Source organism: Oncorhynchus gorbuscha, linkage group LG03, assembly GCF_021184085.1.
Source record: "Oncorhynchus gorbuscha isolate QuinsamMale2020 ecotype Even-year linkage group LG03, OgorEven_v1.0, whole genome shotgun sequence".
NCBI lineage: Eukaryota > Metazoa > Chordata > Actinopteri > Salmoniformes > Salmonidae > Oncorhynchus > Oncorhynchus gorbuscha.
The window spans coordinates 94,215,962-94,231,566 of NC_060175.1; the positions used below are offsets into that span (position 1 = coordinate 94,215,962).

Below are 15,605 nucleotides of genomic sequence, written 5' to 3' on the forward strand. Positions count from 1 at the left end.
TAGTCCTCCCATTAGTGTGAAACAGCAGGAACCAAGATTCATCAGACCAGGCAATATTTTTCCAATTCTCCAGTGTCCAATGTTTTAGTTCCTTAGGCCACTGCAATCGCAGTTTCTTGTTTTTTTCGGAAAGAACTGGAACTATGTAAGGTCGCCGGGCGTGCCATACCGTATTCGTGTCAAGGTATAATGAGTTGTGCATTCTTTTATGGGTCTTTGGGCACCAATGTTGTACTGGATTGTCAGTTGACTACCTGCAGCTGTCTGTTGATCTGCACAATTTGTGTCAGCGTCCTTTATCCTCTTTCATCAATGACCCATTTTCGACTACTAGCCTGCCGTTGGCTGGGTGTCCTTTGTGTGGTGGACCATTCTTGATGCACACAAGAAACTGTTGAGCACGAAAAACACAGCAGCACTGCAGTTCTTGAGACACTCAAGCCGTTGTGCCTGGCACCTACTACCATTTCAAAGGTACTTAAATCTGTTGTCTTCCCCATTCAGCACACATACACAATCCATGTTTCAATTGCCTCAATCATCCTCAATGATTGAAGTGGATTTAACAGGTGACATCAATAAGGAATCATAGCTTTCACCTGGATTCACCTGGTCAGTCTATGTCATGTGTACACCTAGTCACCTTACCCCTATGCAGTGCTTTCCGAAAGTATTCGAACCCCTTAACTTTTTACACATTTTGTTACGTTACGGCCCTATTCTAAAACTGATTACGTAAAAAAAAATCCTCAGCAATCTACACATAATACCCCAAAATGACAAAGCAAAAACAGGGTTTTAGCAATTTTTGCAAATGTATGAAATATATAAACGGAAATACCCTATTTACTTATTATTATTAAGTATTCAGACCCTTTGCTATGAGAATCGAAATTGAGCTCAGGTGCATTCTGTTTCCATTGATCATCATTGAGATGTTTGTACAACTTGATTGGAGTCCACCTGTGGTAAATTAAATTGATTGGACATGATTTGGAAAGGCACACACCTGTCGTATATAAGGTCCCACAGTTGACAGTGCATGTCAGAGCAGAAACCAAGCCATGAGGTCGAAGGAATTGTCAAAAGAGCTCCAAGACAGGATTGTGTCGAGGCACAGATCTGGGGAAGGGTACCAAAAATGTCTGCAGCATTGAAGGTCCCCAAGAACACAGTGGCCTCCATCATTCTTAAATGGAAAAGATTGGAACCACCAAGACTCTTCCTAAAGCTGGCTGCCCGGCCAAACTGAGCAATCGGGGGAGAATGTCCTTGGTCAGGGAGGTGACTAAGAACCCGATGGTCAGTCAGACACCTCACAAGTCCTCAACTGGCAGCTTCATTAAATAGTACCAGCAAAACACCAGTCTCAACGTCAGAAGTGAAGAGGCGACTCCAGGATGCTGACCTTCTAGGCAGAGTTCCTCTGTCCAGTGATCTTTTGCCCATCTTAGTCTTTTATTTTTATTGGCCAGTCTTAGACATGGCTTTTTCTTTGCAACTCTATCTAGAAGAGTCGCATTTTCACTGTTGATGTTGAGACTGGTGTTTTGCGGGTACTATTTAATGAAGCTGCCAGTTGAGGACTTGTGAGGCCTCTGTTTCTCAAACTAGATACTCTAAGATACTTGTCCTCTTGCTCAGTTGTGCACAGGGGCTTCCACTCCTCTTTCTATTCTGGTTAGTGCCAGTTTATGCTGTTCTGTGAAGGGAGTAGTACACAGTGTTGTACGAGATCTTCAGTTTCTTGGCAATTTCTCACATGGAATAGCCTTCATTTCTCAGAACAAGAATAGACTGATGAGTTTCAGAGGAAACGTCTTTGTTTCTGTCCATTTTGAGCCTGTAATCGAACCCTCAAATGCTGATACTCCAGATACTAAAACTAGTCTAAAGAAGTCCAGTTGTATTGCTTCTTTAATCAGCACAACAGTTTTCAGCTGTGCTAACATAATTGCAAAAGGGTTTTCTAATGATCACTTAACCTTTAAAAATGATAAACTTGGATTAGCTAACACAACGTGCCATTGGAACACAGGAGTGATGGTTGGTGATATCGGGCCTCTGTACGTCTATGTAGATATTCCATTAAAAATCAGCTGTTTCCAGCTACAATAGACATTTACAACATTAACAATGTCTACACTGTATTTCTGATCAATTTGATGTTATTTTAATGGACCAAAAAATGTGCTTTTCTTTCAAAAACAAGAACATTTCTAAGTGACCCCAAACTTTTCAACAGCAGTGTATGTACCTTCATCACTCCAGTATCTCTGCACATTGTAAATGTGGTACTGGAACTGACCCCGTATATAGTATGCGTACTTACTTTCTTGCGAACATGCATGCTTTATATGATTACATAAGAAGAAATGTATAGTTACAGTAACCTCAAAATGTGGTCATTGATGTGCGGAATTAAATGGTCAGGTGCGCAATTAAAGGGGAATTACACAAGAAAATTACATTTTAAAAAGTGTTCATTTTCTTCCAGACCTAAAAACTGGTCTTCTTATGTGATTTAAGCATTAACATGGGCTCAGAACATCCAACTGTGTTGTTTCTCTATAAAAAATTGCAATTTTGAGAGTGAAAAAAAAAGAGACAGAAAATCCAAAAAGAGGAAAAAATAAAACTGCGAGACCTTAATTTGGTCAAATAATAAAAGATCATTTTGGGGGGAAAAGCACACATTTATTAGATCCCACCTTAGAGTTGTTTATTAACCATTATTTTACCAGGCATATTGGCAGAAAACATAGTGCACTACTTTCTCTTGTACACTAAGGACCTGGGGAAGAGTTGCGGGGGAGAGGAGGAGAATGTGCCTATTTCATAGAATTTTTTTTTTTTTACTTTTTTCAAATCAAATGTTTTTTCCACATAGATTCCACGTCTCAATATATTGACAAATTACGTTGAAACAATGTTAATTCAACCAGTTGTTCCAAGTGGGTTATGCCCAAAACCTCCAACCCTCCCACACCTCACCCCACCTCACCATCAGCTCCCTAATCCAGGTCATGGGAATGGAGCATGCCTTGCCTGGGTTTGATATACTCAATCCATGTGTGCCAATTCTCTACCTTTCTCTCAAAGTGGACACTCATATACTACTTCCCACACATTTCATAGCATTGAAACTTATCAGAAATGCAGAGACCTATAATCACAGCTGTTCTCACAATGGAATGAGACAATTTCCGTCCGGCAACAATAAGTAGAGGCATATTTGAGACATAATAATTATATTGATTCACTAAATAAAACATAATCACAAAACAAAAGAAACAGCAATAATACAGTGTGTGTGGTCATTTCCTGGTTATGAGTGGTACAGTTCTAAGTGCAGTATTCCCTAAATGACCTGTAGTTCAGTATGGCGAGAGGTCGAAAACATCCCTCAACCAAGAGCCAGACATGGGTTTCCTTCTCCAAGAAAATCCATAGACACAAAAAAACTGTCCCCACTAGATGACTTGTGGTTCTGATTCCGTTGGTAGTAGAAACACGTTGAGGAACCATCATGCCTGGTTCTCTTTAGTTCTGTTTCCGTTGGTAGTAGAAACACGTTGAGGAACCATCATGCCTGGTTCTCTCTGGTTCTGATTCCGTTGGTAGTAGAAACACGTTGAGGAACCATCATGCCTGGTTCTCTCTGGTTCTGATTCCGTTGGTAGTAGAAACACGTTGAGGAACCATCATGCCTGGTTCTCTCTGGTTCTGATTCCGTTGGTAGTAGAAACACGTTGAGGAACCATCATGCCTGGTTCTCTCTGGTTCTGATTCCGTTGGTAGTAGAAACACGTTGAGGAACCATCATGCCTGGTTCTCTCTGGTTCTGATTCCGTTGGTAGTAGAAACACGTTGAGGAACCATCATGCCTGGTTCTCCGTCTGGTTCTGATTCCGTTGGTAGTAGAAACACGTTGAGGAACCATCATGCCTGGTTCTCTCTGGTTCTGATTCCGTTGGTAGTAGAAACACGTTGAGGAACCATCATGCCTGGTTCTCTCTGGTTCTGATTCCGTTGGTAGTAGAAACACGTTGAGGAACCATCATGCCTGGTTCTCTCTGGTTCTGATTCCGTCATGCCTGGTTCTCTCTGGTTCTGATTCCGTTGGTAGTAGAAACACGTTGAGGAACCATCATGCCTGGTTCTCTCTGGTTCTGATTCCGTTGGTAGTAGAAACACGTTGAGGAACCATCATGCCTGGTTCTCTCTGGTTCTGATTCCGTTGGTAGTAGAAACACGTTGAGGAACCATCATGCCGGGTTCTCTCTGGTTCTGATTCTGTTGGTAGTAGAAACACGTTGAGGAACCATCATGCCTGTTTCCCTTTAATTCTGTTTCCGTTGGTAGTAGAAACACGTTGAAGACCATCATGCCTGGTTCTCTCTGGTTCTGATTCCGTTGGTAGTAGAAACACGTTGAGGAACCATCATGCCTGGTTCTCTCTGGTTCTGATTCCGTTGGTAGTAGAAACACGTTGAGGAACCATCATGCCTGGTTCTCTCTGGTTCTGATTCCGTTGGTAGTAGAAACACGTTGAGGAACCATCATGCCTGGTTCTCTTTAGTTCTGTTTCCGTTGGTAGTAGAAACACGTTGAGGAACCATCATGCCTGGTTCTCTCTGGTTCTGATTCCGTTGGTAGCAGAAACACGTTGAGGAACCATCATGCCTGGTTCTCTCTGGTTCTGTTTCCGTTGGTAGTAGAAACACGTTGAGGAACCATCATGCCTGGTTCTCTCTGGTTCTGATTCCGTTGGTAGTAGAAACACGTTGAGGAACCATCATGCCTGGTTCTCTTTAATTCTGTTTCCGTTGGTCGTAGAAACACGTTGAGGAACCATCATGCCTGGTTCTCTCTGGTTCTGATTCCGTTGGTAGTAGAAACACGTTGAGGAACCATCATGCCTGGTTCTCTTTAATTCTGTTTCCGTTGGTCGTAGAAACACGTTGAGGAACCATCATGCCTGGTTCTCTTTAGTTCTGCTTCCTTAGTTCCTCCTGGTTCATGCAATGAAGAATCGGAATGAAAGAATTGAAACCGATTAGTCTTGAGGTGCAGGTGCAAAATGTTCAATGAGTATTGTCATGTTTGTCATTTATTATCATGTCTTGTCCCTGTGCTCCCCATTCTATTCGTTTCCCTCTGCTGGTCTTATTAGGTTCTTTCCCTCTTTCTGTCCCTCTCTCTCCCCCTCCCTCTCTCACTCTCTCGCTCTCTCTTCTCTCTATCGTTCCGTTCCTGCTCCCAGCTGTTCCTATTCCCCTAATCATCATTTAGTCTTCCCACACCTGTTCCCGATCCTTTCCCCTGATTAGAGTCCCTATTTCTTCCTTTGTGTTCCGTTCCTGTCCTGTCGGTTCCTTGTTTAGAATTCACCGTGCTGTGATTGTGTATCGCCCTGTCCTGTCGTGTTTTTGCCTTCATCAGATGCTGCGTGTGAGCAGGTGTCTCTGTCAGCTACGGCCTGCGCCTACCCGAAGCGACCTGCAGTCTGTGGCCGCTTCTCCTGTTATTCCCCTCTACAGACTAGAGGATTTCTGTTATTCCCTGTTTGGACATTTCCTGTTAAGGATTCAGGATTTGTCGTTTTCTGTTTGGACTTGAATAAACTCTGTTTCTGTTAAGTCGCTTTTGGGTCCTCTTTCACCTGCATGACAGAAGGAACCGACCAAGGAATGGACCCAGCGACTTCAGACGCTCGTTACACTGCCGTCGAGATCCAAGGAGCCATGCTCGGCAGACACGAGCAGGAATTGTCTGCTGCTCGCCATGCCGTGGAGAACCTGGCCGCTCAGGTTTCCGACCTCTCTGGACAGTTCCAGAGTCTACGTCTCGTGCCACCTGTTACTTCCTGGCCTGCCGAGCCTCCAGAACCTAGGGTTAATAACCCACCTTGCTACTCCGGGCAGCCCACTGAGTGCCGCTCCTTTCTCACGCAGTGTGAGATTGTGTTCTCTCTCCAACCCAACACATACTCTAGAGAGAGAGCTCGGGTTGCTTACGTCATTTCACTCCTTACTGGCCGGGCTCGAGAATGGGGCACAGCTATCTGGGAGGCAAGGGCTGATTGCTCTAACAAGTTCCAGAACTTTAAAGAGGAGATGATTCGGGTTTTTGACCGTTCAGTTTTTGGTGGGGAGGCTTCTAGGGCCCTGGCTTCCTTATGCCAAGGTGAACGGTCCATAACGGATTATTCTATTGAGTTTCGCACTCTTGCTGCCTCTAGTGAGTGGAACGAGCCGGCGCTGCTCGCTCGTTTTCTGGAGGGACTCCACGCAGTGGTTAAGGATGAGATTCTCTCCCGGGAGGTTCCTTCAGATGTGGACTCTTTGATTGCTCTCGCCATCCGCATAGAACGACGGGTAGATCTTCGTCACCGGGCTCGTGGAAGAGAGCTCGCATCAACGGTGTTTCCCTGCTCCGCATCGCAACCATCTCCCTCCTCTGGCTTTGAGACTGAGCCCATGCAGCTGGGAGGGATTCGCATCTCGACTAAGGAGAGGGAACGGAGGATCACCAACCGCCTGTGCCTCTATTGCGGAGTTGCTGGACATTTTGTTAATTCATGTCCAGTAAAAGCCAGAGCTCATCTGTAAGCGGAGGGCTACAGGTGAGCGCAACTACTCAAGTCTCTCCATCAAAGTCCTGTACTACTTTGTCGGTCCATCTACGCTGGACCGGTTCGGGTGCTATATGTAGTGCCTTGATAGACTCTGGGGCTGAGGGTTGTTTCATGGACGAAGCATGGGTTCGGAAACATGACATTCCTTTCAGAGAGTTAGAGAAGCCTACGCCCATGTTCGCCTTAGATGGTAGTCATCTTCCCAGTATCAGATTTGAGACACTACCTTTAACCCTCACAGTATCTGGTAACCACAGTGAGACTATTTCTTTTTTGATTTTCCGTTCACCGTTTACACCTGTTGTTTTGGGTCATCCCTGGCTAGTATGTCATAATCCTTCTATTAATTGGTCTAGTAATTCTATCCTATCCTGGAACGTTTCTTGTCATGTGAAGTGTTTAATGTCTGCCATCCCTCCCGTTTCTTCTGTCCCTACTTCTCAGGAGGAACCTGGCGATTTGACAGGAGTGCCGGAGGAATATCATGATCTGCGCACGGTCTTCAGTCGGTCCCGAGCCAACTCCCTTCCTCCTCACCGGTCGTATGATTGTAGTATTGATCTCCTTCCGGGGACCACTCCTCCTCGAGGTAGACTATACTCTCTGTCGGCTCCCGAACGTAAGGCTCTCGAGGATTATTTGTCTGTGTCTCTTGACGCCGGTACCATAGTGCCTTCTTCCTCTCCGGCCGGGGCGGGGTTCTTTTTTGTTAAGAAGAAGGACGGTACTCTGCGCCCCTGCGTGGATTATCGAGGCTGAATGACATAACGGTTAAGAATCGTTATCCGCTTCCCCTTATGTCATCAGCCTTCGAGATTCTGCAGGGAGCCAGGTGCTTTACTAAGTTGGACCTTCGTAACGCTTACCATCTCGTGCGCATCAGAGAGGGGGACGAGTGGAAAATGGCGTTTAACACTCCGTTAGGGCATTTTGAGTACCGGGTTCTGCCGTTCGGTCTCGCCAATGCGCCAGCTGTTTTTCAGGCATTAGTTAATGATGTTCTGAGAGACATGCTGAACATCTTTGTTTTTGTCTATCTTGACGATATCCTGATTTTTTCTCCGTCACTCGAGATTCATGTTCAGCACGTTCGACGTGTTCTACAGCGCCTTTTAGAGAATTGTCTCTACGTAAAGGCTGAGAAGTGCTCTTTTCATGTCTCCTCCGTTACTTTTCTCGGTTCCGTTATTTCCGCTGAAGGCATTCAGATGGATTCCGCTAAGGTCCAAGCTGTCAGTGATTGGCCCGTTCCAAGGTCACGTGTCGAGTTGCAGCGCTTTTTAGGTTTCGCTAATTTCTATCGGCGTTTCATTCGTAATTTCGGTCAAGTTGCTGCCCCTCTCACAGCTCTTACTTCTGTCAAGACGTGTTTTAAGTGGTCCGGTTCCGCCCAGGGAGCTTTTGATCTTCTAAAAGAACGTTTTACGTCCGCTCCTATCCTCGTTACTCCTGACGTCACTAGACAATTCATTGTCGAGGTTGACGCTTCAGAGGTAGGCGTGGGAGCCATTCTATCCCAGCGCTTCCAGTCTGACGATAAGGTTCATCCTTGCGCTTATTTTTCTCATCGCCTGTCGCCATCTGAGCGCAACTATGATGTGGGTAACCGTGAACTGCTCGCCATCCGCTTAGCCCTAGGCGAATGGCGACAGTGGTTGGAGGGGGCGACCGTTCCTTTGTCGTTTGGACAGACCATAAGAACCTTGAGTACATCCGTTCTGCCAAACGACTTAATGCCCGTCAAGCTCGTTGGGCGTTGTTTTTCGCTCGTTTCGAGTTTGTGATTTCTTACCGTCCGGGTAGCAAGAACACCAAGCCTGATGCCTTATCCCGTCTGTTTAGTTCTTCTGTGGCTTCTACTGATCCCGAGGGGATTCTTCCTTATGGGCGTGTTGTCGGGTTAACAGTCTGGGGAATTGAAAGACAGGTTAAGCAAGCACTCACGCACACTGCGTCGCCGCGCGCTTGTCCTAGTAACCTCCTTTTCGTTCCTGTTTCCACTCGTCTGGCTGTTCTTCAGTGGGCTCACTCTGCCAAGTTAGCTGGTCATCCCGGTGTTCGAGGCACTCTTGCGTCTATTCGCCAGCGCTTTTGGTGGCCGACTCAGGAGCGTGACACGCGCCGTTTCGTGGCTGCTTGTTCGGACTGCGCGCAGACTAAGTCGGGTAACTCTCCTCCTGCCGGTCGTCTCAGACCGCTCCCCATTCCTTCTCGACCATGGTCTCACATCGCCTTAGACTTCATTACCGGTCTGCCTTTGTCTGCGGGGAAGACTGTGATTCTTACGGTTGTCGATAGGTTCTCTAAGGCGGCACATTTCATTCCCCTCGCTAAACTTCCTTCCGCTAAGGAGACGGCACAAATCATTATTGAGAATGTATTCAGAATTCATGGCCTCCCGTTAGACGCCGTTTCAGACAGAGGCCCGCAATTCACGTCACAGTTTTGGAGGGAGTTCTGTCGTTTGATTGGTGCGTCCGTCAGTCTCTCTTCCGGGTTTCATCCCCAGTCTAACGGTCAAGCAGAGAGGGCCAATCAGACGATTGGTCGCATACTACGCAGCCTTTCTTTCAGAAACCCTGCGTCTTGGGCAGAACAGCTCCCCTGGGCAGAATACGCTCACAATTCGCTTCCTTCGTCTGCTACCGGGTTATCTCCGTTTCAGAGTAGTCTGGGTTACCAGCCTCCTCTGTTCTCATCCCAGCTTGCCGAGTCCAGCGTTCCCTCCGCTCAAGCGTTTGTCCAACGTTGTGAGCGCACCTGGAGGAGGGTGAGGTCTGCACTTTGCCGTTACAGGGCACAGACGGTGAGAGCCGCCAATAAACGCAGGATTAAGAGTCCAAGGTATTGTTGCGGCCAGAGAGTGTGGCTTTCCACTCGCAACCTTCCTCTTACGACAGCTTCTCGTAAGTTGACTCCGCGGTTCATTGGTCCGTTCCGTGTCTCCCAGGTCGTCAATCCTGTCGCTGTGCGACTGCTTCTTCCGCGACATCTTCGTCGCGTCCATCCTGTCTTCCATGTCTCCTGTGTTAAGCCCTTTCTTCGCACCCCCGTTCGTCTTCCCTCCCCCCTCCCGTCCTTGTCGAGAGCGCACCTATTTACAAGGTACATAAGATCATGGACATGCGTTCTCGGGGACGGGGTCACCAATACTTAGTGGATTGGGAGGGTTACGGTCCTGAGGAGAGGAGTTGGGTTCCGTCTCGGGACGTGCTGGACCGTTCACTCATCGATGATTTCCTCCGTTGCCGCCAGGATTCCTCCTCGAGTGCGCCAGGAGGCGCTCGGTGAGTGGGGGGGGTACTGTCATGTTTGTCATTTATTATCATGTCTTGTCCCTGTGCTCCCCATTCTATTCGTTTCCCTCTGCTGGTCTTATTAGGTTCTTTCCCTCTTTCTGTCCCTCTCTCTCCCCCTCCCTCTCTCACTCTCTCGCTCTCTCTTCTCTCTATCGTTCCGTTCCTGCTCCCAGCTGTTCCTATTCCCCTAATCATCATTTAGTCTTCCCACACCTGTTCCCGATCCTTTCCCCTGATTAGAGTCCCTATTTCTTCCTTTGTGTTCCGTTCCTGTCCTGTCGGTTCCTTGTTTAGAATTCACCGTGCTGTGATTGTGTATCGCCCTGTCCTGTCGTGTTTTTGCCTTCATCAGATGCTGCGTGTGAGCAGGTGTCTCTGTCAGCTACGGCCTGCGCCTACCCGAAGCGACCTGCAGTCTGTGGCCGCTTCTCCTGTTATTCCCCTCTACAGACTAGAGGATTTCTGTTATTCCCTGTTTGGACATTTCCTGTTAAGGATTCAGGATTTGTCGTTTTCTGTTTGGACTTGAATAAACTCTGTTTCTGTTAAGTCGCTTTTGGGTCCTCTTTCACCTGCATGACAAGTATAATCATCCTCTGGAGTTTATTCCCACATTCCATATCAGAACTCGTGATATGACTTATCTGTTTTCCAGCATCCCACTTTTGTGTTCAGGCTTTGTTGACTATTACAACTTCAGCTCAATTTCACCATCCTGAGCAGAGAAACACTCAGTCATTGGGTCTCATATGTTCCTCTCATAAACTGGTGCCACACAGCAGATGCCAAGCAACGGAGTCTAAATAAATTCACACACCAAAATAATATACATTTTTCATATACACAAAAACTGTACACTGTAATAGTAGCCTAGGCATTAGTTAGTTGAAATAATAATGCCTTACTGCTGTTTGAGTGTTCTTTGTTTCTGAACAGAGACCAGGGGAGCGCAGAAAACAGAACAGCAGATGGGGTCCAGGGCATTCTGATTATCATGGCTGAAAGGGCTGCATCCAAACAGGCAGAGGAAAGACAGACAAATGACATGAGTCACCTCTTCCTCAATCTTTGACTTGGCATTTTGAGAATAACAACAGGCAACAAAGGGAAAATAGATCCCAGATGACGGAAAGAAGAAAAAAAAGAGGAGAAGAAGAAGAAGCGGGGGGTAAACCGATTCTGTGGGAGACTTAACTGACGTAAAGAGAAACACAAACACTGAAATGAAAGGTTTGGTTGGGTGGATGTGTGTACATTGGACAGAGTTAAAGGGTGGATTTAGATTTTGCCATCCTGTGTCCTGAAAATGTCCAGGAGAAACATGGAGGACAGTTGAGAAGAACATCAAAGACTGTGGTCTGACCAGGAACCCTTACCAAGATGGCTGCTAGTGCTGCATTGAAATAGTAGCACTCTTTCTCTCTTGTGGTGGCCCCATGCATCCCAAAGCATTAAGATGATTAAGTAAGTAAGAGTCCTGGATGGGCCTCGTCTACCCATATACCAAATGAAAGGTTTAGTTGTGTGGGTTTGTGTGTACAGGAGGCTACTGGTCTACTTACAGACGTTGACCCACTCAGTGACTCGACACTCCTCACAGAGCACGTAGCAGCACCAGTGGAAGCGGCAGTGGCACCTCTCACTACGTGTCTGCTTCAGGATATTGTGCCCTCTCCCGCAGCACAGGGACCCGCAGCTGTCCATGCTGTGGCTGGTCTTGTTGCAGATCCGTCCCTGGGTGCCCAAGGAGTCCAGGGACGGCTCCCGCTCACAGAAGTCTGGAGACTTCTCAAAGTAGACCAGCTCCCGTGACACACTCGGCCTCCGCCGACCCACATTGTTTGGGCTACCCACGCCCCCAGACCCAGATCTGGATCCTACTCCGGCCCCGTTCCTAACCCCATTCAAGGCTCCATTGCCAGCTGCGACCCGGGGGTTGAACACCCCGCTGTTCTTGTTCTGGGAGTTGATGAAGATGGCGGTGAGGAACTTATCCCTCAGCAGAGAACCCAGCAGCCTGAACTCAGGAGACACGTACCAGCAGGTCTTGAACTGGCAGCTGCCTGACGTGCCGTGGCACTTACACCTCCGCTTCATGTTGTCAGTCACAAGCTGTGCAGGGGGAAACAATCATGTCACTATCCATAGAAGTGTAGAAGGCTTTTGATTGCAATGTACTAGGCTAACAATTATAAACGTATTTAAAGATACACTATGCAGAAATCGCTACGCCATTTCCTGGTTGCTAAAATTCTAATAGTTTGCCTAATTTCAGTTTCTGTGACAAAACAAGCAAGAATGGCATAGTACCAACTAAACTGCTGTGAAATATATTTTACATAACCAAAAATATTGTTTTTTACGCTGTTTGAAGCTGGTGTACAAAACTGAAAGTAAAAGATGAAAATAATCTAGAACAGGAAGCATAGAAATAGCAGACAAAGAACAGATATACAATGCTTAGACTCACTTTCAATGAAAATAAAAGCTCTATAACACACATTTCTATGTGAATTTGGTCAGGTCACCTAAAAAGTTACATATTGCAGCTTTAAAATGGTTTATACGTGTTTTATAAATATTTTATTGATTGTTTATGAATAAACGTTTATAAAATGACCAGAAAAATATTTAATTCAATTAAATATTAAATTCCATAAATGTTAGAAAACTTGATGAATTCCATTGCAAAACCTTCACCAAATGAGAGCCTGAATCCTATCTGCAGTTATCATCTTGATAAAAATACACAAGATGAATCCTATCTGTCAGAGTCTCTGCTCACCTGTCGGCCCACCCTGTTGTTGTGGATCCTCATGCGGGCGTGGATATCCCTCGGAGTCCCCCGGGAGTCCAACCAGTCCCTGGAGAATCTCTCACCGAAGCGGGTGTCATGGCTACAGCCCCCCCATTCCCAGGTTTCCTGCTGGGGGCTGAAGTCCTCTGGCAGGGGATTGAGGAGGGAGGTGGGGTGGGTAGAACCAGAACGCTGGCTGGCTGGCACATCTCTGAAATCCTGGGGGGCGGGGGGGCCTCCTCCCCCATCTCCTCCCATGCCCGTTCTGGCCCCGCCTCTCTGTAGGGTCTGCAGCTGCAGTTGGGTGAGTTTGAGACGGATCTTGTCATCGTCCAGGCGACGCTTGGCCTCGCAGCCGCAGTCACGGAGCTTGCCCAAGCTGCAGGCAGAAGCCACGGAGTGTGCCACACCCGCTGCCAACAGGGACAGAGAGAAGGCAGTCTCCCTGAAGCCTGTGGGAGAGCGGAGAGAGACACATCAGAGTCCTGGTGTCATCATACTGGGTATAATCTAGATACAGGAAAGCTTCATATCCTTTCATTATTTTCATTCTATAAAGGAAAACATGCGAAGAAATGCTTTTATGTCAGCATCCTTTTTTTTTGTCCACTATCCCCACCTATAGGGCCTAAAAGTCTTCCTGACCAGGGAACTGGAGTTTTTTCTGGTCAGATCACATGGAAAATTTCCTGTCTGCATGTCCACCCTCCATCTTTCTCTGCCCCTGTGTCTCTCTCACCCCTGTTGAGGATTGCGCTCTGGTGGGGCAGCTTGTTGAGGCTCTCCAGGGCTGAACAGTTCCACCGTTGATCTCTGAGCTGGTGCTGGCACTCGTGGATGGCCACCTGGGATGCACACAAATACACCACCAGAATGGACATTGGCATTTTCAAATCAAATCAAAGTTTATTTGTCACGTGGCTGAATTCAACAGGTGTAGTAGACCTTACACTGAAATGCTTACTTACAGGCTCTAACCAATAGTGCAAAAAAGGTATTAGGTGAACAATAGGTAGGTAAAGAAATAAAACAACAGTAAAAAGGCAGGCTATATACAGTAGGGAGGCTACATACAGACACCGCTTAGTCAGGCTGATTGAGGTGGTATGTACATGTAGATATGACTAAAGTGACTATGCATATATGATGAACAGAGAGTTGCAGTAAAAGAGGGGTTGGCGGGTGGTAGGTGGGCCACAATACAGAAAACCCGGTTTGGCAGCATGACTAAAATGATGGCCATCTTGGTCATTGAATCTTCATTCCAGACGCTGCTAAAATATGGTCAAATATTGTAGAAAACAATTCATTGTATTATATATATATATATCTATGACCTGCATGCCCTGCAGGGCTGAAGCCGTCACGTCGGGGCTCCGAACACACAGACGCATCTGACGCTTGCTCAGGCCCGCCAGCCGCAGGCAGACAGAGGTAGGGGTCAGCACTGGATCTCCTGCCACCTTCAGACCCAGGATGTCATTACACAGCACCCTGAGGTGAGGATACAGTGGAGGTAGTACAGGGTCATCAGCAACTCTAGAGCAATATCTATCCGTGAAGTGCCTGCTCCGACCCTCCGTCTAACAATGAAAGTGTCATGTAATGAAATGACCATTCACAGAAAGGCATTTGCTGACACAGCTTAACACTACATTCTGGGAAAAGATGTATTTTCAAGGAAATAGAATGTTGATTATTATCTCTGGGATTACCATCCTACTGTATCTAGGCCTATTTACATATATTCACTACTTGCATTTTAATTACACAAGTTCCAGTGAAGCACAGTATTGTAAAACAAAAAGTGTGCTGTAGAAACCTGGATGGCATTGTTACTAAACCATCTCTGTTTTGCATGTCCTTAATCATTCAGTCCCCCAACTGTTGGTTCTGATTAGTGTGTGTGTGTGTGTGTGTGTGTGTGTGTGTGTGTGTGTGTGTGTGTGTGTGTGTGTGTGTGTGTGTGTGTGTGTGTGTGTGTGTGTGTGTGTGTGTGTGTGTGTGTGTGTGTGTGTGTGTGTGTGTGTGTGTGTGTGTGTGTGTGTGTGTGTGTGTGTGTGTGTGTGTGTGTGTCATTACAGGTCACAAACAAAGAAACATTTTGAAAATCGGGATGTCAGCGGTAACAGCAGGCAGCAATAGGCATGTTAGTGAGACAGAGTTGAACGCAGATATCAAGGCATTGTAACATGTGCACCAACAAGTTATTTAACTAAAATAGAATATTAGATCAACCTCAAGGAAATATCAGTAACTCAACAAATTCTTCCTCCGAATTAACTTTTCGTTTTAATTATTTCTCATCCCCGGAATGCTCATTGAACATCATCTCCACTTTATCAACTTCTCATCTCTCTCTCGGGCTACTTACGTGATTGCAGGTGACGTAAGTGCCGCTGCCAAAATCAGGACAAGGTCCCAACTGAATGTATGTGATATCTCCATTTTGGTAAGCGTCTTTCCCGACGTGACATTAAAACACTGGTGTGAAAATCGATTAAAAGAAAAATTGGACAAGAGTGGAGTAGATTGGCGATGTGCCTCCAACAGAACGAGGAATGAAGAAAGAGAGCAGAATAGTTTGGGGCGAACGTGAAGGGGAGGAGGAGAGAAAATAAGGGAGGGGAGATGTCGCTACAGGCGGTTGTTTTCGAGGTATTGAGCTTCTGAGAAAAGCATCAATAGTTGACAAACCATTATGTGAATTTGACCGACAGCCAATAAGTGTCACAACATATCCAAAGATTTTTCGCGCAGGTACCATTTTCCTCACCAGCATCACCATCTGTGAGTGAGACATTGTACTACCATGTAATAATAGAAAACACTTTTATATAGGTAACATCACTGATATGGATGTTTACTA

General features: G+C 46.3%; 1 protein-coding gene across 1 annotated transcript; it reads right to left on the minus strand.

Annotated features, from left to right (window-relative positions):
- Positions 1 to 10,428: 10,428 nt before the first annotated feature.
- Positions 10,429 to 15,266, minus strand: LOC124032273 (protein Wnt-10b-like). The gene is made up of 5 exons (XM_046344540.1): positions 15,111 to 15,266; positions 14,074 to 14,230; positions 13,476 to 13,581; positions 12,725 to 13,188; positions 10,429 to 12,051 (listed from the first exon to the last, which is right to left on the minus strand). The coding sequence occupies exons 1-5, from the start codon at positions 15,182 to 15,184 to the stop codon at positions 11,494 to 11,496; spliced, it is 1,359 nt and encodes a 452-aa protein (XP_046200496.1). The 5' UTR covers positions 15,185 to 15,266; the 3' UTR covers positions 10,429 to 11,493.
- Positions 15,267 to 15,605: the final 339 nt, after the last annotated feature.